Genomic DNA, 22,829 nt, shown 5'->3' with positions numbered 1-22,829 from the left:
ATAATAATCAAGGTAAGTTTATGAAATGTAAAATTTCTCAGTGGTAGTTTAGCTATTGAACTTTATAATTTTTCCAGTTTGAAGGCAATAGTATTATTACCCTTTAAACTAACTAAAATTAACAAATATTTTAATCATTTACATCATAATTCAAGTCATAAAGGGTTACTGTTCTGTATATCTTTAAATATATATTCATGGTGTTTGGGTTGATTGTTTTGTAAAGGAAATTATCTTCAGACAGCCCGATCTGATAACACTAGGAATATACAGATTAAACATTTTTTAAACACTTGGAAAAATTCAGTTGTAGAGTTTGAAGAAATGAACATTCAAATTTGACATTGATAAATAAATGTTTTATATCCAAACAATTTCTGGTCAAATTTGACACGTGTGAACTTACCTGTCCCTTCCTTCGGACTTTGGCTTTCTTAAACTTCAGTTTATGTTTCACTCGAGGATTGGATTTATCCTTTTTATTGTAGCGGGTCAGTCCTTTGTTCTTCTTCATCTAAAAAAATAAAGAAATCACGAGTTCAATCTTAGCATGAATCTATTTCTCAGACAAAACATCAGCTTTTTAGGTTTTTGTCCGTTTTAGGGGTTGTTCTACTTAAGATTCCTAAATTGATTTCTTTTTTTTTATATAAATATAAACATACAGAAATAAATTGTTACTACACTTTGAGTTCAGCCCAAAAGCCAGGGAAATTGTCAAATTTTTTTGTAACATTAACACAATAAGTATTGTGTTTCCATTTTAATATTTCAATGTATATGTGTAGTAAGTAAGGGAGGTAATAATTGTTATTGAGATAGTTGATAATCTTGTGCTTGTTAAGATAGAATCGACAGATTGAATTTTTTTAAAAATATATCGTTTTAAGCAAAAACAACTTAATTGTTATGTCGAAAATAGTAATATATCCAAAAATTATGAAAATTCATTGAGTAGAACAACTGTTATTGTGTTTTTAATGAAAAAGAAAAGTCTATTGCTATAAGGCTAAAATGTTGGTCACTAAACAATCTAAAATATTCGTTCAACTCTCACAGAAGGCGATGGTTATGTCCCTTGTGTGTGAACTCCTCATTATCTACTTTATAACATCTAAGAAAAACACGATTTTCCCCCAATTTTCCGTAAAAATTAATTTTAGTTATAAATAACTTTCTACTCTATGAATTTTCGCAATTTTTTGATATATCACTATTTCCAACATAACAAGTTCGTTACAAGCGCAACGATGCAACAGGAAGTGCAGCTTGGAAGACAGTGCAGAATGCATTAAATTAGAAATTTGCTGTACCCTGTCCAAAAAGAAAGAGGTCAATGGTTAGTGCATGAGTCAGATATGGTAACAATACTCCATACACAGGCAAATGTTTTTTTTTTATTTATTTTTTTTTTTAATGGAAACCAACTCAGACAAGGCATGAAGCCACTTGATGTAAGGATGTAAAATAAAAAAAAAGTACTTTAAGATCAAAAACTTGCCAATGATAAGTGTTGGATAAAATAGATTCTGACCCAGAAAACAGCAATTCTTCTCTCTTTGTCAGAAACCTCACTTCTGGAATGTGAGGACTAAAGGACAAAATATAGAAAGCAAGAGTTCCCCAACTGTTGAAAGTAAACCCAAGATCTACTTTCTACTCTCCTTGATGGTGGCTTAATAGCAATATAACTTTTTCAGATGTGAGTAGTTTTTTTGACTAGTAGAGGGAGCCCACCTTTTTTGCAGCAGACTTGGCAGCATCTTGTACGTACTTACTCCAATCCATGTTGCTCGAGAATGTCAGATTGCTATTGCGCATGCTAATCAGCGAGTGGATTAAGATCAAGAAATATATACGTAGAGTTGTTGTTGTTGTTGTTGTGGTGATCTTGTGTTATTACAATAGAAAAATGCGAGTATGAAAAGTAATATGGTTAAGATTAAACATGGAAAAGTAAAGGACTAATTGTTAAAATTGAAAAAGAAAAAAGACAATATTCTAGTAAAAATTATAATTTATAACTTAAAATATTGCAGCATTAAGAATTTTTTTTAATTCAATTTAACATTATATAATCAATTCTTAATGCTGCAATATTTTAAGTTATAAATTTATTATGTTTTTTACTAGAATATCTTGTCCTTTTCTTTTTCCATGTTTTAACAACTAGTCCTTTTACTTTTCCATGTTTAAATCTTAACCATATTATTTTACATGCTCGCATTTTTCTATATAATCCATGATTTTTCCAGGCTTTGCTTTGAAATAAAATTTTCTCTCTCTCCCTGTTTCACTTGTTACCTGTGAATTATTAGCAACAGTATAGCTGAGCGACAGATCAAGATAGTGGTGAATTATTAGCGACAGTTTTTTTTTTTATATATATTCTGTTACATCATTATCTCCGCTGTTCCCAGCCGATTTGAAGTAGTATAACATATTTGGTTGCTATGGTAACCAACAGCCAATCCCCCCCCCCCCAACCAAAAAACGTCTCTCTATTCCTTACAGAGTCTGAGAATTTTTGAACACAGTAATTTTATAACTTTTGTTTTACTGAATGAAAATTGAAATTTTTTTTTTCAAACTATAGCTGAAAAGGTGACCAATGAACTGTAAAAATTGTTTGAAATTTGGTCGCAAAATGAGTGAGCGATGAAGCTTTAAAGCAGTTCTAAATTAGTAAAACTAACACGTAACAATATATTTAAACACTATTGTGTTTGAATGATAATTGACAAAAAGTGTAATAATAAAAGTTTACATCATGATTCTGGAGCCATAACTGCCATGAATCGCTGCCACACTGCTTAAATGTAAATGCATTTATTGTCTCTGGGCAAGTCCATTTATTCCTAAAATGGGTCAATCAGCTTATCACATAACAGTTATGAAATATGTTCCCTATAGAAACACCATGAGCAAGCAGAAAATACTCCATCGTTTTTGATGGTTACATTTGTTAATAACTAATTCGCAATCTGGTTTTTGTTCTTTAATCAAATATTCCAATCTTAAGTCATTACGTTAGTCTTTTGCTATATAACTCTTTTACATGGAGGTAAATTTAGTCATTAATTAATTGGAAACCTCAGCATTTCTATTTAATCAAAGAAAAATTGGTTTACCTGATAGGTAATAGCTCTCTTGGCATCTTCAGTTTCATCATCTTCTTCCATAACCTCGGATTCCAAATTGTTTTCTGCATCCGTTGATGGAACTCTTTGGGATCTGAAGATTAGAAATATTACATATGTGACACGATATGAAAACTCAATCAAATTTATTAATAAACTCAAATATTTTATTCTCTTCATAAAACTGACATTAAATATTTAAACACTAAAATATTTGAACTATGCGTGATGAAAATTTAAAAGGATTAAGCAATCAAGAAAAAAAGGAGAATTTAACGAGTACTGAACATCAACTAATGGCATAACGCAATGGTTCTCAACCTTTTTTACATTGTGAACCTTTTCATTATGTATCTGAACAATATTTACCCCCCTTTTAAAAAATGTCCTATTCTAAATGTGTATTCATACTAACAATAATAACTAATACTAATATTATAGTACTAGAAGATATACCTGACATTGCCTGGTATTAAACGTAACATTAAATTCCTTTAAAAAAAAAAAAAAGAAGAAAACTGAAACGTGCGTGCGAGTATTGTGTTTGTTTTTCTAAACAGTTCACTTCTTGTAAGTAAAAAAAAAAATACTCAAACAGATCGAAATCAAAACCTAAACACAGTGAGTCAAGTACGATAACCATTAGACCAGCTTGACATGATCTTTAAAAAATGTTTTCAAACCAACTTATACTTAACATAAGGTTTCACAAGCCAGCGCAGTCATGAAACAGTTGACAAACGCCCACATATTAATTTTTCAATTTTGACCCCTTAGCAGCACTTTTTTCCCCGAATGAAAACCAATTAAAAAGTGTTCCACATGCCTGAATATCCTATATATCAAATTTCAAGTCTATAGATCAAATATCTGCTGAGTAAATAGGTTGAGAAGTGTCTTCACACGCACACAAAGTAGCGATGGGTGATGCAATCAGCATTTTTTGTGGCTGTGGATCCAGTTGTGCTTGTTAATCTGTAGTGTCAATCTCCCCTCATTTTTTTTTTTTAATCTTGAATCTTATTTTTTATCGTAAAACTGATAACATTAGAGTTGGATTATAGAAAACATTCCATGAAAAAAAAAAATTAACATGGTCCTCGAACACAAAACTATTTGAACAATCCAAAATGAAGATTTAATAACATTGTGTTTCTGAATTTTTGAGATGAGGATTGATTATTCATATTATTTGGATTCTTTGGACGACTGTTCTCATCTTGAGTGTGATTTTCAGAACGTTTCGGCCGATGTAACCTTCGACCTTCTTAAAGTGTATCTCGTCGAACTCGGGAATGTTTCTGCACAGAATTTAGAACAGAACCCTTTTTTTAATCCACAGGGTTAGCATGCCCTTGTGCTATTCAAAAATCTAGCTGGATCGTTAATCAGGGTTTGCTTGAAATCCGTACAAGTAGGCACACCTCCACAAAACAGGTACACACAAAAACAGGTACACACAAAAATTCCCTTGCATTTTTAAAATAATACGTAACATGAACGAAGGATTTGAAAATAATGTTTATTTTCTGACAACATGGAGGGGCTGTGGGGTGTGTGTGTATGCAGAATGACATAGTGTGTCCGTTTGTCCTGTCTATGGTCACCATTCTCTTTTCATTGTCTGCTGCCTCTATTTTACTGGCACAAATGATGTCAAAACGCTCCACCATGCATCGTCTGAAATATCAGTCAGTGACCTAATTTCGGGGATTCTACGTCCCCCATTTTGAACTTTTTTTTACATCATTTTCGGAACACCTGGATCCAGGATCATTGCCTTTAGCTAGGATCTAACCAACTTTCCTTCGACTCTTCTTCGCAAGCCTGGACAGTCGACCGTCCATCTCTGCCACCTACAACCCCCACCTCTATAACACTTATTCTATCAGTCATGACAGGGTAGAAGTCCTAACTAATTTGCAATTGTATTTTAAGTGTCGCTAGCTTTGCAGATTGAACGTTCCACCTCAAGAAAAGTCAAATTGTAAAACTGAATTTTGACAGAATGAGAACAGAACACAACACCCGCGGATTAAATAAAAGATTCCGTTCAAAATTCCATGCCGATTCCAGAGTTCAGCAATATACACCTGAAGAAAGTCTGAGGTTGACCGCAATGTTGTGAAAATAACATAAAAGATGCAAACAGTAGTTTGAAGAATCCAAATAATATGAATTAATAAGATTAAGCAATTAGTAAAAAAGGAGAATCCAATGAGTATTGAACTCCCAACTAATGACGAGGTGCAGTGATTCACAACTTTTTTTTAGTCTGTGAACCTTCCCATCTTTCTTCATGTATAGAACAATATTTTCCCCGCGCTTTCAAAAGATGTCCGATTCAAAATACAAACTCATGTAAACGATAATAACGCATGCATAATATTATTTAATACAAAAGTAAAAAGAAAATCCAACACGACTTTTTAGTAACGATGCATCTTCATATTTTGACAATTTTAGAAATTATTTCAGTTAACAATGATTCAAACTTACTGTTTCGTGGTCATTTCTGGTTCTTCGTCTACGGCTTCAAAGGTCACAGATTGACCAGCTTCTAAACAAGAAGCCAGCATCTCCATCTCATCCTGAAACTGTTCATCAATTGGTTCAAGTTGCTTCAGAAGCTGAAAGAAAATTTGATAAAAATATAAATCTCTCCGTTCAAATTATGTCGAACTGAAACCGAGTCAATTCAGACATTTTTTTTTAGCAAGTCACTGCTTATCAAGGCTTAAAAGCCACTTGAGGATATATGTTGATGAGTGTCAAATAGTAATACCGTGATTATTAGTAATAATATCCAATTTACACCATGAATAATTACTACACTACCACCTTACGTTCATTAACCCTTATCCTTGAGTGGCCTTTGAGCCTTGATAAGTGGTGACTCCAAGTCAAAAAAAATAAAATAAAATATAATACAGTTGAGATAATTGTGGTCTTGGGGAGAACGTTTAAGTACCTCTAGTGATGAGGCTTAAGAGAGTGTAGAGTTAACCCTTAATTATTATTTCCAGGTCCACTCGTATCCGGATTTGACCATCTATGGGTTAAATAGAAACTATCGTTTACTAACTATTATTCATTTACAAAATAAATATGCATACAAAAATTACAAACCAATCACATATAAACCATACATTTAAAATAAAAACAAATCTTGAAGATATTGAGAATTTGAAGTATTAAAAATATTTGGACCAATTAAGTTTGAGGCACCCCAGAAATAAAACATTATGAAAAGGATGAATTCCAGTGTACACCAGTTTCTTCTATTTCTGCAATTTGTAAAAAAAACAGATAATAACCTTTTCTTTTTAACTTAAAACTATTTTGAGTTGTGTGGCTTTTCATCACAAAACAGAATTTTAGTATTTGTCCCTTTTAATATTTGCTAATTTATGGGGTGCTTGAAACCTAATTGGTCCAAATATGTTTACTAAAATGATGAATTCAGCATTAAATAATGCAAAGTAGGTTGATAGGTCATAAAAATAAAAATTTAAATAAAATTAAAAATAACAAAATAACAATCGGATGCAAGTATGCTTTTCAGAGAGGTATTCGTCATTATGTTAAAACCATAAGTAAAAAAAAAACTTTTCAATAATTTGCGCTCGATTATGCCATTATAGAAAACATTACTTGTGTTAAAATGATGTAACACTATCAAAGGGAGCTAACTCCTTTACTATTTCGGTCAGAGTTACCTCCCCCTTCTTAAAGTCTTATGGGAAGATGCAAAGATGGCACAAAGACACTAGTAGGTGCCATTTTATAACCATCTCATAACTTCGGTGACAAAACAATAAAGAGAACTATCGGACTGAAGTTGAATTATAAAGAATAGGTTGGAAGGATCATTTTCACTTAAAATTTCTAAAAGCCATCGTAACAAATTTTCAACTGTGCACAAACAAATAAAAAACATTTTTTTTTTCACTTTTCAATCAGAGAGAAAAAAGCAATTTCAATAATTCTGTTATTTTGTGTTACTATCGCAGCCCCCCACCACCAAGTGTTGGGAAGTGGGGGAGAAAGAGAAAAAGCAAGTACAACAAAAATCAAGAAATAAGTTTATCAAGGGAAAAAATATATCAGAAATAGGGTTGGTGGAATAACAATGGATAGGAAATTGTTCACCAAGGAACACAAAAGGAAACTGAGGTAGGATTGTTGGTCAAAGTGTGACGATAACTGGGACAACGGTCAATATATTTTAGAGTTGGTTTTGTGAGTAGCGATGGGTTTTGCAATAGTTTTTGATGGTCAGGAAAAGTCTTGAGTCTAACAGTTGACAACAGTCGCCAATTGAACATGGTTGAGAACAGTTGGAAATTTGACACAGTAAAAGCCAGATCGTAGATTGGACCAGGTCGGGAAAGCTTTGGGAGATCAAAATGAGCTGACATCAACTGATGAACTCAGCCTCCATAGAAAATCTAAGATATGGACGTTAGCGCTTTGAGGGAAGTTTCCCACAATGGTGTCACACATGAATCCAGAGTACAACAAATATTTATAGAAAGTGTCAGAGTCAGTGTGTTATTTATCTTATATTCTATAAAAGTAAGAATGTGTGTGTGTGTGTGTGTGTGTGTGTGACGACACTTCTCATACTATATCCATCCAGCACGGGTCCTGGATATGACCTAAAACTATATCCGATGGTGAGGCTCCACCTTGCAGGCCTTGGGGAGTGTGGAGCCACCCTTTAATTGCCATTGCTCCTAGGTCCACTCTTACCTGGAGTGGTAGTACCTGTTAGGATCTCAACTATGGGTTAAATAGAATACGACTTTAAAAAAAAAATATACTCCATTAAAAATCGTTCCTCAAAATAACTAGATTCGGCATTAAATAACCTGAAAAAGGTTGATATGCCGTAAAACAAAAACAACCAACCATCCAGCACGGTCGTAGCCGAGATTGAACTCACTACACGAGTTTGTAGTGTAATTCAATACTCAACTAATTTTTGATCTACAGACTTGAAATTTAGCATATAGGGTATTCAGGCATGTGGAAAACTTTTTAATCTGTTTTGATTGAGAAAAAAAGGGTTGCTAAGGGGGGGGGGTCAAAATTGAAAAATTGGTACATGCAAGTCATTGGATTTGTGTCTGTTTGTCAACTGTTTTACGAATGAGTGAATCATACACATGACATAACTTACATTAAGTATAAGTAAGTTTGAAAACATTTTTTAAAAGATCATGTCAAGCTAGTCTAATGATTATCATACTTGACCGACTGTCTTTAGGTTTTGGTTAAGATTTTAGTTTGAGTATTTTTTTTTTTATTTACAAGAAGTGAACTGTTTAGGAAAAACATAACTCGCATGCACATGTCTCAGTTTCTTTGTTTTCTTTTACTTCATTTTTTTTTCAAAGTGATTAACGTTACATTTAATATTTACTGTATTTCTATTTATAATAAATAAGAATTATAATTAAAATATAATATTTCTGAGTATTTTACAACCAGACAACGCCGCACTGTTTGCTAGTTTTTTTTATATTTGTGTACCCATGCATTCTCTCGCCAGCCACGCATGCATAAGAAACAACAACACGATTTCAGAATAAGAAGAGAAAAATGAAAGAAAAAAAGTCCATAGCACACAACGTTGGGGTTAGCGATCATTGTCGAACAGGGCAATACATGAGTGCACAATTTCATGTTATTTTTAATTCCATAACTTTAACACACATAGATAATTCCTTCCTTCATCAACTCATTAACATGAAATGTTTACCTGTCTTTCTGCATCCTTCCACCATTCCTTCTAGACATACTTGTGTTGCATATCAGTGTTTCATTGAGAGAGTCTTAGGAAGTGTGTTTGTCTTGAGAGAGATGCCTAGAAAGAGTCTTATTACAGTGAGGGATGTTGTAAGACTCAGAGAGAGAGAGAGAAGTTGTATAAGTTGTTGTACGAGAGATTTTGAGAGATTGTTCATGTTATTATTCTTATATATTTTAAATGTTCTTTCTTAGATCTTGCTGATGGAAGAAGGAGAAGAAAGCTCTTTGAGTGAGGACATGATGATGTTGAGACGTGTATGTAAAGACATATAACACAAATATATAATACAATTGGACTTTACCTTTGTATAAGAATCATAAGACACAAGACGAGCTTTACAAAAAACACTTGATGGTTTATTCTTCACACGGCCATGATTCCATCATCAAGAATTCAAAGTTTCACATTTTTTTCTTGAAGTGACGTCTCGCTTCTAGACGTCTGACTCCCCCTGAGTTTTCTCACTGACTGTCTCTCCTAACTAAGGTTTTTCTCTATTCCTAGAACTTTCTCTTTTCCATGACGTCATACACATGTTAAAACATGTGCATTCTTTCACGTGTCCTGGACATACGTGTCCAAAACTTTTCCTATTTCTCAAAAGGAATTTTAACCTATATTCAATATGTTAAAAACATTATCTTATAAGCTGCATTCTTTCAATTTAAAATTTCATAACAAACTTGAGAGTTCACATTCTTTCCTTAAAATATTTATCTATATTCTAAACAAAATGTTTGTTTTACATTTTTAAATTCTCACACGTAATCTATTTCTAAACCAGATTACGAGGTTCGAATTCCGCCTATGCTATTTCATTTTCATTTTAAACTAAATTCTCCATTTTTATACTTACATGAAAAGGGGACAGCCCTTATCATGTAACACTTGGCCCACTCTGACCTTTGATCTAGAAGAGGAAATTGTGGGTTCATACTTTCCCCCAAACAGTATTAGAGATAACTGAGTGCAAGAGATGCTAGAACAGATTTGAACTCGATGTGGCTGATTGCATATTTCACAATGGTAGATACTAGTGATAGGACGATTCCAATATTTATTACTGATTCCATACTAAATTCCCGATTCTAATTCTTTATAAAGCTCTAAATATTTAACCATAAAGTTGTCATTCCTCACCCCACCCGATTACTGTAAAAACACAATATGCATATATTTTCCTAAATGAAAAAAATACACTTGTGAGGAATGATTCATCAATTTTAGTTTTACTGGTAATTCAAAATCAATAAATATTATTTTATCATAATTGCTTGTAATGGAAGATTTTTCTTTTAAATAAAATTAAATAAAAAAAGACAAAAGAATCGTTTTTGGCATTAAAAAATAGACACCAATCTTTCCGATTCAGATATCCTCAAATGTTCCAATTTTTACAATTACCGATTTTGATTAATCATCCCAATACTAGTAGATATTAACAATTCCATTTTTATTTGTATTAAAAAAAAGACAAAAAAAAAAAAAACGAGTTAATTCAATTCCATTGCCGTAAGGGTTAAAAAAAAAAAAAAAAAAAAAAAAAAGTACTTACATTTCGAAATTGAAGTAATCGTTTCACAATTGGATGATTATGTACAGCAACTCTTTCACTTTTCAGTTTAAGGTAAAACATAATGTTGATACAATACCTGGGAAAAAAAAAAAAATTAAAATAAATAAATTTTATCTCAGTAGAATTATGGTGGTCTGCGGGCTTGTATTCTAGTATATTATATACTGTTTTTAACACCAATGTAAGGTGGCCGCTACGATCGAGCCACATTCATTACAGTTCAAACATCTCTCGGATTTCCACTGTCAAAAAGGAAATAAACAAAAATAAATCCGACTTGGCTTTTTTTTAGGCATTTATTACTATTACTTTCCAAACAATGTCTGCTTCTTGCATTTTTCTAACTGTTCATTTTGTCTGCCATGAGATTAACAACACCCTGCCATCTCAACACCAGCTTAAATGTCTTGCCACCACCAGAGGGCCACACATCTATCTCACCTGGCTGCGTTTTTCTTTCTGCTCCACTACATGCCAGCTGTAACCAGTCATTTCTTTTCTTCGACTTTACGCATTCCGACTACGTGGTGTCCTTTTTATTCTTTTTCTCGTTGCACAAACTTCATGCGCACTTCCTAATTTGCATATGTACTTTTTTCAGCTACTCCTGCTAATATCTTCACAAGCCAGCTATTTTACAATTCCAGCTGATATTTTCCTATACACTCATATGAGCTCTATTACACCAATACATAGTTAAAACGAAACAAATTGTTTTGACTATTAAAATAATGGTACGGATGCATTTTGTGGACCAGACGTATCTCAATATTTGCTTTGCTTTGACAGAATATGACGTCAACAGCTGGATTATGCCAAGCAACAGCTCGGGTTTAGCTGCTGTCTGACATAACTTGCCAATCAACCAATCACAATGTGGAATTACAAGGCTGCACTCGCATGCCTGACAGATAACTTTTGGATAAATATTGGAAGAAAGAAAAAAAAAAAAAAAACACCAGTTGTTACATCCAAATTATCGACAGAACCTTCAAAAGCTTCTCCTCAATTTTGAAACAATAAAAAAAACAACTATTTTACAAAAAATATTTTTTTAAATATTTGGGAAAAGAAAAAAACAATTTTGTTTCCAGTTTTCCTTCATAAAAAAAAAACTTTAAAAAAAATAAATAAAAAAAATGGCAAAATATATTTGAAAAACAAAATTTTTCTTTCCTTTTTTTTTTTTTTTTTTTTAAAACATTTCCTTAAAGTTATTCGACTCAAAAATAAATAATTTTTGCTTCTTCTAACCTTTTCTTGTTAGTTATTTAACAAAAAAAAAAAAAAAATGAATAATAAAAACACCAAATTACAGTAAGTCATTTTACTTTTTTTTGTTGTTTTTGATTTCTACATTTTACATTTATTCATTTTGCTAGTTTTCTTTTATGTAGCATTCTTATGATTTTATCGGCAACGCTTGGCATAATCCAACTGTTGACATCATGTTCCCGCTAAAGCCAAGCAATCGTTTAAGATACATCTGGTTCACAATATGTACCAGTACCAAAATAATTTCCAACATTATTGATAATGTTTACTCATTTATTTATTGATTTTTTGTTATTGCTTATGTTTGAATTCATGTTTTGAAACATGACAACGCCACAACAAAGCTATTATTATATCTTAAGATCTATTGCGTAAACCAATTTTACTTGAAATAATAAGAAAAAGTAACCATACATTAAGAAATCAACTTCTTTTATTCCAGGATTAGTTACTTTGTATTTTGGTGTATATTTTAATCTTATTCTTTGGCCTAAACATTTCATATTATTTTCAAATATACCTTTGGAATGGCTGCCTTGGTTTTTGTCAAAAATTGTTTTCTTTTAATATTTCTTTGTTTTCAGCAATGTTGCATTATCATTTTTTTTTTTTTTTTTTTTTTTTTTTTTTTTTTTTTTACACAGTGGTCACCATTTATCAAGGCCAGGAAGGTTAGTGTGGAGATTTGATGAAGTGTTTAAGATAATAAAAGCAAAGAACTACTAAATCATGAGCTGAAAAAAACATTTAACTCTTTCAAGACTTCATACAGTACAGTGAATTTTGCTCAAGTAAATTTGAATAGAATATTGGTTTTTAACATATAAAGTACATTAAATTTATGTTTCTGAATTTTTTAGATGAGAATTAGTAATTTGTATTTTTTGAAACATTCTGACTACTGTTCTCATCTTTTTGAGTACTATTCTCACATTTTAACCAATGTAACCTCCGACCTTCAGGTATATCTTATTGAACTCAGGAATTTTTCTGTCAAACTCTGGATTCTGGGTGGAATTTCGTGCAAAACCTTTTATTTAATGCATGGGAGTAGCATGCTCTCATTCCATCAGCCATGACTGGGTAGAAGTCTTAAGTTATTCACAATTGTAATCTTAGCATTGTCCAGACCGAGTATTGAATCCTCAACCTCCAACCTCCTGAAGAGTGTCACATAAAACTAAATTTTTACCTCGTACTTTATCTTTTATGCCACAGGTTACATTCAAAATTCCAAATTTCGACAGAAAGGTTTCAGAGTTCAACAAGATACACCTGAAGAATGTCAGAAGTTACATCACCCGAAATGTTGTGAGAATAATATTTAAAAAAAAAAAAAAAAAAAAAAAAAAAAAAAAGAAAACGGTAGTTTGAACAATCCAATATATTTATATGAATAAACCTTTTAAAGTATTAAAAAAAGAAACAAAAATATTCAAGGGAAATAATCATGAAAGGTTTTACTAACCCAAGAGTCAGCCTTAATTTTGTGTTGACATAAGTTGCAGTCTGTTTGGGAACATCATCACCTTCCTCATTTACAAGCTTCCATAACGGCTGCAAGACAGTTTGGATCATTTCCATCTAAAAAACATAAATAAGATTGGATCAGTTCCATCTAAAAGAAATAAATAAGATTGGATCAGTTCCATCTAAAAAGTTTGAATCATTTCCATCTAAAAAATAAGTTTAGATCATTTCCACTTAAAAAAAAAAATAAATAAATAAAAATAAATTAAGTGAATATTGAAAAAAGTTTTTAACAATTTAATCATCAATAGCAACTATCAAATATTATCTATTATGTAATGGCCAATTGTCTGACTGTATGTTCAACTAAAAATCAAAAACTACAAAACAAACACTGATAAAGTTGGTATATTCTTCATCGGCATTGCCCCGGATGAATAATATCTAAAATTTAAAAGCTGTGTATGCATATTTTCCTCCATCAAGAGAGAAGGAAGAAAGGGAGAAGAAAATAGTGAGGGGGGAGGAGGGGTAAAGAGAGAGAGAGGGAAAGGGATGGATAACCAGAGGTAGAGAAACAGAAGTTTTAATAGAAATATGTTGCATTTTTGCCCTGAGAAATGCTGTCTATGTCTAACAGCTGTGTTTCAAAATTCATAATGATCTGTTAATTTAGGAGTGAATCCTGTAAATGCAAATACATATACACATACATACATAAACATATACGAGAAATAATGTGTTCCCTTTGAGTCATCCTATGAGCATGGATTAGATTTTTTTGAATCAGGATTGGTTGGTTGGTTGGTTGGTTGGTTGTTTTTGTTTTACGGTATATCAACCCTTTTCGGGTTATTTAATGCCGGATCCAAAGATTCGGAAGAAAAAAATTTTTTAATAGAATATATTTGTTGTTTTCATGTCGGTTTCTATTTAACCCATAGTTGGAACCCTAACAGGTACTACCACTCCGGGTCAGAGTGGACCTGGGAGCAATAGTAATTAAAGGGTGGCTCCACACTCCCCAAAGCCCACAAGCTGGGGCCTCACCACTGGATATAGTTTAAGGTCATATCCAGGACCCCCATTGAGGGACTTTTACCCTCTGCAGGGGGGCAGTCGGCGTATTCTAATGCCCCACCGACAGGGCCATTGAATCAGGAAGAAGCGAATTTAAAAAAAAAAACAGTTAAATCTTAAAAAATAAAAAGACAAAATGTAAATTTTCTGCTTGCCCTCTTCATCAAACTAATTGTGAATTACTTAGGGCATCTATCTAGTCGTAGCTGACAGAACAAGAACATGCTACCCCCGTGCATTAAATAAAAGGTTCCGTTTGAAATTCTGTGCAAATTACTGAATTCAACAGAAAGAATCCTCAAGTTAGACAGAAAGATTCCCCAAGACAAGATACACCTTGAAGAAGGTCTGAGGTTACATCAATCACAACATTGTGAAAATAACACTCAAGATGAAAAGTCTAGTTCAAATAATACAAATAAAATAAAAATGGAATTTTTTTAAACATATCTCAATTCCCAAAGTTAAGAATATTTTATGTATTTTGTATAATTGTAATTATATACAGCAAAGAACATTAATTGACTCAAATTTAGAATAATAAAAGATATATAACAATAATAAATAATTAAAAGAGGCTTATCTTATCCTAATCATTTATTATTGTTATAAAACTATCTGAAAGGATGTCATACCCTTTGTGTGCACAAGATCTATCTCGGATCAAATTTATTCTGACTCTGAGAAGTTGATTTTTTCATATGATTGAGATATAAATATGATGGTTGACCACCGTTCAGAGATTTTTCAAGTTTTGTGTAACACTGTAAAGCGTGCGGAATGAGAAATCGAACCTGGCTCGTGGGTTTTAGAATTACTGATACTAGTTGGTAGATGAATAACAGTTGAACAGAAACAAGAAGAAAGCCAAAGTTTTGTAAACAGAAAATCATTGCTAAAAATATATCGGAGAAAACAATAGAAAAGTTGAACCGGTCGACATTTGATAGGTATAAATACGGTATTGAATGCCAGTCAAGCGACCCGAATAATTGACCGGTTGAAACACTTGATACGTATGAATGGAAGATTAATATCTTGCATATCAGCAGCCTCAGGTCAAAGGTGATGTGCGACGGGCTAGCCAAAAATATATAAAACACAGGTTTTTTTTTTTGCAAGCAGGCAGTCAGAGGGGCAGTCAGAGAGAAAAGCCGGAGAGAGATATAGACGCGCCGCCCCGCATCTACCACCACCACGATTACAAACACGGACTTTTACAGTGTCCACACTCAAACGGCTTGATGTAACAAGGAATTAGTGTTTTATTGTTGTTTTTTTTTGTAATAGACTTATTATTTATAACAAGTCGTCTGTTTTTTTTTTCTTTGTCTTTCTCTGTCTCGTCTTGTGACGTCATAATAAAACATCATAACTGGTCCCGTGGCCTAGGACCAACCCTATGGTGAAAACGTCATATTTGTACTCATGTATTAAGGACAGAATACAGAAGAAAAACAAAAACTCTGAAACATAACCGTGTACAATTTTCTTTACAGTGGAATTGAGCTTGGACAGTATACAATCCACTTTTTTGAGTGAGATAGGGAAGGTCCAAAGAAATGAGATGATTGGTCTATACCAAACTCTCAGGTTTTTAATCAAAGTTTACCTTTTAGATAGGTTGCCTTCCCACAGCACAGAAGCCCTATTAGCTCTGAACTGATGTCAGTAACAGTCCAGTTACAGGAACCATCAACGGAGATAGATTTTTTTATCAGAGTTTTCCTTTTATTGAACGAACTACCTTTACCATAATGAAGGAGCCCTATCCACTTCAATATATATATATATATATATATATATATATATATATATATATATACACACACACAAGTTAGAAAAGCATTTCATCCAGGGCATGAAAATTGTTAAACAAAATGTTTTTACTATAGGCTTTAAAAATAAAGGTACAAAATTCAATTTGAAATTTATTCATCTTCAAAGTGCACTTTCATAAATTTTACAAAGTAAGGTATAAAAATTTAATTTAAATTGAATCAAAAAATTACCTTGGATTTATTTTATGTAATGTACATTCTGTTGCACTTTTTAAAAAAAAATCATTGAACATTTTATATCTATATCATTAATTGCTAGATGAAAGATAATGTTTTTCAATTACAACAAAATGTACATTACATAAAATAAATCCAAGGTAATTTGTCATGGCAATTGATGGTTGAGGTATTTTTTGTAATTGTTAAAGTAAAGGCAAGAAGCTTAATCTTAGTAGCATATATGAACACAATTTGTACACCAATAATTAAATTGTTACGAATTTAGGATTAAATGCAGAGTTGGGGTGAATGGAGAATAAACCCACGTCTCAAGATCAGATAACCATGCTTTACCTCCTCCCTCTTTATAAATATTATGCTTGAATTTATAAAGGAAGAATTTATGCTGTTTACAAAACAATTCTTACCTTTGATTCAAGTTGTTTTATAAGTTCCAACAGCTCAGGCGATTCTTTCTTTAAAATCTGAAAATAAAAACAAATTTTTTTATCATGACAAAATTACAAAACAGACGTGTGGGTTAAATTCTGTTTCATTTTTGTTTTTTTTTCTTTTCATTTATACAATTTTTTTATGAAAAAAAAAAAGTGCTTTTATTCAGAATTAAAACTAATTTAAAAAAAAAAAAATAAAATACAGAAAATCTTTGATATACATAACTTATGACAGAACGAAAATATTACATTGTAATGTGGCCGTTATGCTTGAACCGTATTCCTTACAATTCAAACCTCTCTCCAACCTCCAAACCATCTGGTGCCATTGAAAAGGAACAACAAACCAACAAAAATAAATCTGACTCAGCTTTTTTTTTCTGTTTTATTTAAAAGACATTTATTACCGTTACTTTCCAAACGATGCCTGTTTCTTGGGTTTTTTTTTTTTTTCTAACTGTTCATTTGGTCTGCCATGAGATTAACAAAACCCTAACATCTCGACACCAGCTTAAAAGCCTCTCACCACCACTACAGGGCCGCACATTCATCTCACCAAGCACACGTTTTTCTTTCTGCTCCTCCTCACACTGACATTAGTCAACCATTTGTTGCCTTCAACTTTACACATCCATCTTCTCTGGCACGGACTTTGTTTCTCTCTCCCAACTACATGGAGTATTTTTTTCATTTGACAAGTCTGCGCACATTTCCTAATTTGCATATGTGCTTTTTTCAGCTACTGCAGCTAATATCTTCAAATACCAGCTATCCTACAGTTCCTGATGATATTTTCCCCACACACTCGTGTGTGTTCTGTTACAGTATTTCAAAATCACATAAATTGATCAAGTTACTTTTTTTTTTATTAAAGAGATCAAATTTTATGAGGAAACAAAAATGGTGGGTGTTTCGCCGCCTTTTTTAATAAGTAAAGGGAGATAACTAAATTCGAACTATAGAGATCAAAATCAGCTTTGATCTCGATAGTTCGAATTTAGTTATCTCCCTTTACTTATTAAAAAAGGCTAAAATCGCTAAAAAGTGTAAAAAAATTATTCTCTATATTAAAAAAGAATTACTTGATCAATTTACGTAATTTTTGGAATATGACATCTTTGTTCCGTGACAGGTACATAAAGATTTTTTGATAATTTTGTTTTTTTAATTAGCTTGAATTCGGCGTAAAATACGCTTAAATATGATATTTTAATTTGTCCAGATTTCGTATATATTCTTATAGAGTCATGATTTCAAAAGTAAAAAAAAAAAAGTATTTAGGTGCCATCAGCTAGAATTGAAACCAAAACTGTAGCATTCAAAGCTGGTGCTGTTACCATTGTAAATGACACGCATAAAACCCGGTTAATAATTAAAAATAAACTACGATGAATGTATAAAATGTTTAACAATTTTTTTCAATTTTAATCCATTTTTGACCCCTTAAAAAAAAATTTTAACCAGCTAAAGACCCATAAAAGAACGGCCTGTAAAAATTCCAATCATTAGTTTCGGAGGAGATAGAGTTTGAAAATATGGAGACAGACAGACAGCTGTTTATATATTAGATAACATATGACAAGAGAGATCAGTCGGTGAGGCTGCTACAAAAAAGGTGGTCTCTCTCTACCATGCTAAAAGGCTACTCACACCTAAGAGTATCCTGTATCTCTACAAGGTCACTAATCATACTATACATGGAGTATTGCTGGTGCATCCAATACTAGTCTCTCGTTCCCAGACAAAAGAGCCACCAAACTATCAAATAAACTCAAACCTCTGTCCCATCACTGAAACGTGGCATCCTTGTGCCTGTTTTATAAGTATTTCAATTGCAAGTGATCTTACGAACTCAAAGCACTACCCCTTAACGACAATACCCCCGACAAGCAGCAAAATACCACCCCCACACCGTAGAGATCCTTAGATGCTGTAAAGCCTTTTACTTAAATAGTTTTTTCCCTTGAACTGCTGCACTTTGGAATTCCCTTCCGGGCCCCTGTTTCCCCAACTGTACTGACATGCAGAAATTAAAGTTTATTTTAAACAGACATTTCACTATCTAACTTCCTAAATAGTATTCTTGCAAATCTGGTTCCAAATAGTAGCCCCTTATGACTAAGTAGCTCTGTGCCTTGTTTGGAGGCGAAAAAAAGAAAAAGTAAAAAATAAGTACAAAAAAAAATGAAAATGTGGGTTAGGTAGTGTGGTATCAGTCCAGGGCAACAGTAGAAATGTCATTTACTGCTCGAGTTGCTGCTCGCTCTCTGTAATTGTGATTTCTGTTTGTTCCATACATCGGAACTCGATGGTCACTTTGGAATGCTCATTGTGTTTGGTCAACACATCCCAGGTCAAAATGTATGTCATGCCATTATTTACGTTTATGCAAGTCATTTTCCATGACCCCAACTCTTCAATTGGAATATCGATTTCTTTTGTTTTAATTGAATTATGTCAGTAATCAGATTTAACATCTGGCTTTGCTCGGATCTTGAATTTGCGTGTGGGCAATACATCCAATATTTTCCGGCGGCGTTCATCATATAAGCAACAATACTTCGTTTAGAAAAACTAACCAAAACATTTTTTTTCTTAAAGAAAATCAATTTCTTTTTATTTTTGTGTAAAATCTTTTGTTCTCAACTTTTTGTCCCATCTTGAAAGGGTAAAAAAAATATTTGTAATATTTTCTTTTCAAAAAATACAATTTACACTCATTTCCTAACAACATAATCTCAGAAGCAGTAGTTCATGAAGTTTCAAAAGAATTAAAATAAACATCATATGAAAAATACGAACCTCTAATTTTTCTTTTTTCTTTAGTTTGGTTAAATCTTTGACAATTTTTTCATTTTCTTCTTTTATCTTTTTTGGTGGCTATAAAGAAAAACAAAAAATAATGTTAAAATTCATACAAGTTTATATAAAGAGAGTGTAGAGATTAAAATGGAATTTACTATTAATTTGAGTCTTAAGCTATTTATTGTTTAGGACGGCTTATTTAACTATATACCATTTACAAACAGTAGATTATTAAGTCAACAGAACATCAAATGGTACACCATTAACCTGTGGTGTTTGTGTACTTTCAGATTTAAGATTTGGAAAAGACTAAAATTAAAACTTAAATAAAAAAGTGGAAAGTTATTTATAATTAAAAGAAATTTTTACAGAAAATTAGAGAAAATTGCATTTTTTGTAGATGTTTCAGAATAAACCATGAAGATTATAGAAACAGGGGATATAACTCAGAAAGCATATTTTAGATTATATTATAATGGCATCCAACATATGTAGCCGATATCGAAAGACTTTTTTTTTACTAAAAACACAATAGCTGTTGTTCTACTCAATGAATTTTCATAATTCTTTTCTATATTACTATTTTCAACATGACAATTTAGTAATTATTTTTTAAAATCGATCTGTCACCTCTTTGCATAAGCACAAAAAAAAATAAATAATCAAGGGGAAACAACTTTGTTTTTTCAACAGTTACATACTGCAAACATTTCAAGCTCAAAATCATCTTCATCTAAATCTTGTGTCATTTTCTTCTGCAGAGCAAGGGCTTCTTTTTCTTCCAAAATGGCAGCATTAAGTTCATCCTCAGAAGCATCCGCATCTTTAAAAAAAAAAAGAAAAAAAAATCATAAAAGTATAAAAATGTTAAAGTTTCAATTAAAAATAAAAAATCATTTATCTATTTTGTATGCAAATCAAAATTGTATTTGAAATATTTATGCATAAACAGTACTTGTCTAGAATTCATTTTATAATAAAAAACAAAAAAATTTGTATGACATATGTACCCATGACGGAAAAAAATATCGCACACCAAAAATCACATGAATTGATTAAGTGGTCTTATTTTTATAAAGAAAATCATTTTTTAGCCAATTTGAGTTTTTCCAAGGTTGAAATTATTTGTTTATTTTCGTAATATTGTGTTGTAATTTGGCTTCCAAGCGCACCTGATGCGTATTTTATTCAGATAACCAAATTATTTATTTTTGTACTCATATGAAATGGCCCTTGGAAAAAAATCTTGGTTATGCAAATGAAGCAAAAAAAGGAGAGAAACTCCCATATGAGTGATGGTGAAAGATAGAGACCCAATAGAGAGTGAAGGCAATGAACCCTTCTGTTGAGAGTGGCAGTCAGAGATTATAGATTTAATGAAGAAGAAAATGAAAATTTTTTTTACAACTTGAGAATTTCAAAAACTGCCGAGAGTGTGAAATTCTGGGAATTGAAGGCAGGGATAAGCCCACCTGGTTCTCAATATAAAGAAAGGCAAAAATAGTCTTGTGGACTCACTCTGCCAACTGCCTGAGGCTTTCACACCAGAGAAAAATCCCAGACTCAAGAAACCCTCTGCCAGCTGCCTGGGGTTTTCACACCAGTCAGAGAGAAGCTTCTGATTTAAGACGCACATTTTCTGAGGCCGGAGAGGCCACATCATACAGAGAAAGAGAACCCTTGATTTAAGTTCCACTCTGCTCCAAGCTACCGAATCCATGCTGTGCAAAGCCAAGCCCCCGGACTTAGGGTTATTCGCCATAACTTTACTAATGGAAGCCATCAGTCCCTGAATATTTGCATCTTGAGTCAGACTTCTAAATGATCAGAGTTTTTTTTAGTGAATAATTATGTTTTGTTTATAAGAAAAATGATCATTGGTTTTTCTTCATTTGTTGATTGCCTGTCAAATTGAGGATGTAGTTGATTTCAGGTCTACTTTGATGCCTAGATGGTGAAGACACAGACTAAGCTATTGTGAAAAGAGAACTCAACACGAAGTCAAAGCAACATACAGCTGCCTGAAGTAAACAGTGTTGCCACAGACTTAGGGTTGTTTTATGTGTTCCAAGCATCTGAGCAGTATTTTCCAGTGAGAGTCTGGTCACCCTTGAATGGTTCACTACTAGACAGAGTTAAGAGTATAGTCACCGAGACTTAGGGTTAGTGCAGTTTCTTGCCCATGTATGTAACGAGAACCTGCCCAGGGTGGTATTACAAATGTAATAAGACAAAAATGAAAGTTCTTTCCGATCAATGTTGGAAATCAAAACAAAATAGTATTACAAAACTCAAAACAAACTGAAATAATGATTTTCTTCAAAAGAAATGTAGACGCTTTCTTTCCGTTATAAATGTAGACGCTTTCTTTCCGTTATAAATGTAGACGCTTTCTTTCCGTTATAAATGTAGACGCTTTCTTTCCGTTATAAATGTAGACGCTTTCTTTCCGTTATAAATGTAGACGCTTTCTTTCCGTTATAAATGTAGACGCTTTCTTTCCGTTATAAATGTAGACGCTTTCTTTCCGTTATAAATGTAGACGCTTTCTTTCCGTTATAAATGTAGACGTTTTCTTTCCGTTATAAATGTAGACGTTTTCTTTCCGTTATAAATGTAGACGTTTTCTTTCCGTTATAAATGTAGACGTTTTCTTTCCGTTATAAATGTAGACGTTTTCTTTCCGTTATAAATGTAGACGTTTTCTTTCCGTTATAAATGTAGACGTTTTCTTTCCGTTATAAATGTAGACGTTTTCTTTTCGTTATAAATGTAGACTTTTTCTTTCCGTTATAAATGTAGACGCTTTCTTTCCGTTATAAATGTAGACTTTTTCTTTCCGTTATAAATGTAGACTTTTTCTTTCCGTTATAAATGTAGACTTTTTCTTTCCGTTATAAATGTAGACTTTTTCTTTATTTAAACTAAAGTAGCCAAACCAATGCCTGTCCACATACAAAGTCGAAAGAATAACACAAATTGAGTATTATGAAAATGAGCTTTCTTCATTTCAGAACTGAAAACACAGATTTTAAGATTAGATCTGCTTTGTAGTTAGAGAAATAAAATACATTAGCTATATTATAATTAAAATGCATTAATTACATCGCTTGCATACACTGTGACATTCATGTCCATATCCTCTAAAAGGGCAATCTCTTGTAGGTGTAATATGTTTTTTTTTTTCATGTATGCACACTGACCATAAAA

At 32.3% G+C, this 22,829-nt stretch overlaps 1 protein-coding gene across 2 annotated transcripts in view; it reads right to left on the bottom strand.

Moving 5' to 3' along the window:
- LOC145276717 (something about silencing protein 10-like) overlaps positions 1 to 22,829 on the bottom strand; it is a 53,315-nt gene that overhangs the window by 4,793 nt on the left and 25,693 nt on the right. For both annotated transcript variants that reach the window (XM_080127921.1, XM_080127922.1), the window contains exons 6-13: positions 20,321 to 20,442; positions 19,617 to 19,694; positions 16,788 to 16,844; positions 13,278 to 13,393; positions 10,514 to 10,610; positions 5,640 to 5,770; positions 3,132 to 3,234; positions 407 to 514 (exon numbers count right to left, since the gene is read on the bottom strand). In XM_080127921.1, coding sequence (XP_079984047.1) covers positions 407 to 514; positions 3,132 to 3,234; positions 5,640 to 5,770; positions 10,514 to 10,610; positions 13,278 to 13,393; positions 16,788 to 16,844; positions 19,617 to 19,694; positions 20,321 to 20,442 — 812 coding nt within the window. The remainder of the gene's footprint in view (positions 1 to 406; positions 515 to 3,131; positions 3,235 to 5,639; positions 5,771 to 10,513; positions 10,611 to 13,277; positions 13,394 to 16,787; positions 16,845 to 19,616; positions 19,695 to 20,320; positions 20,443 to 22,829) is intronic.

This window comes from Euprymna scolopes, chromosome 5 (genome assembly GCF_053919585.1).
Source record: "Euprymna scolopes isolate OS-2025 chromosome 5, ASM5391958v1, whole genome shotgun sequence".
Lineage (NCBI taxonomy): Eukaryota > Metazoa > Mollusca > Cephalopoda > Sepiida > Sepiolidae > Euprymna > Euprymna scolopes.
The sequence above is the reverse complement of the archived record's forward strand: the minus strand, read 5'-3'. Positions and strand labels throughout refer to the sequence as shown.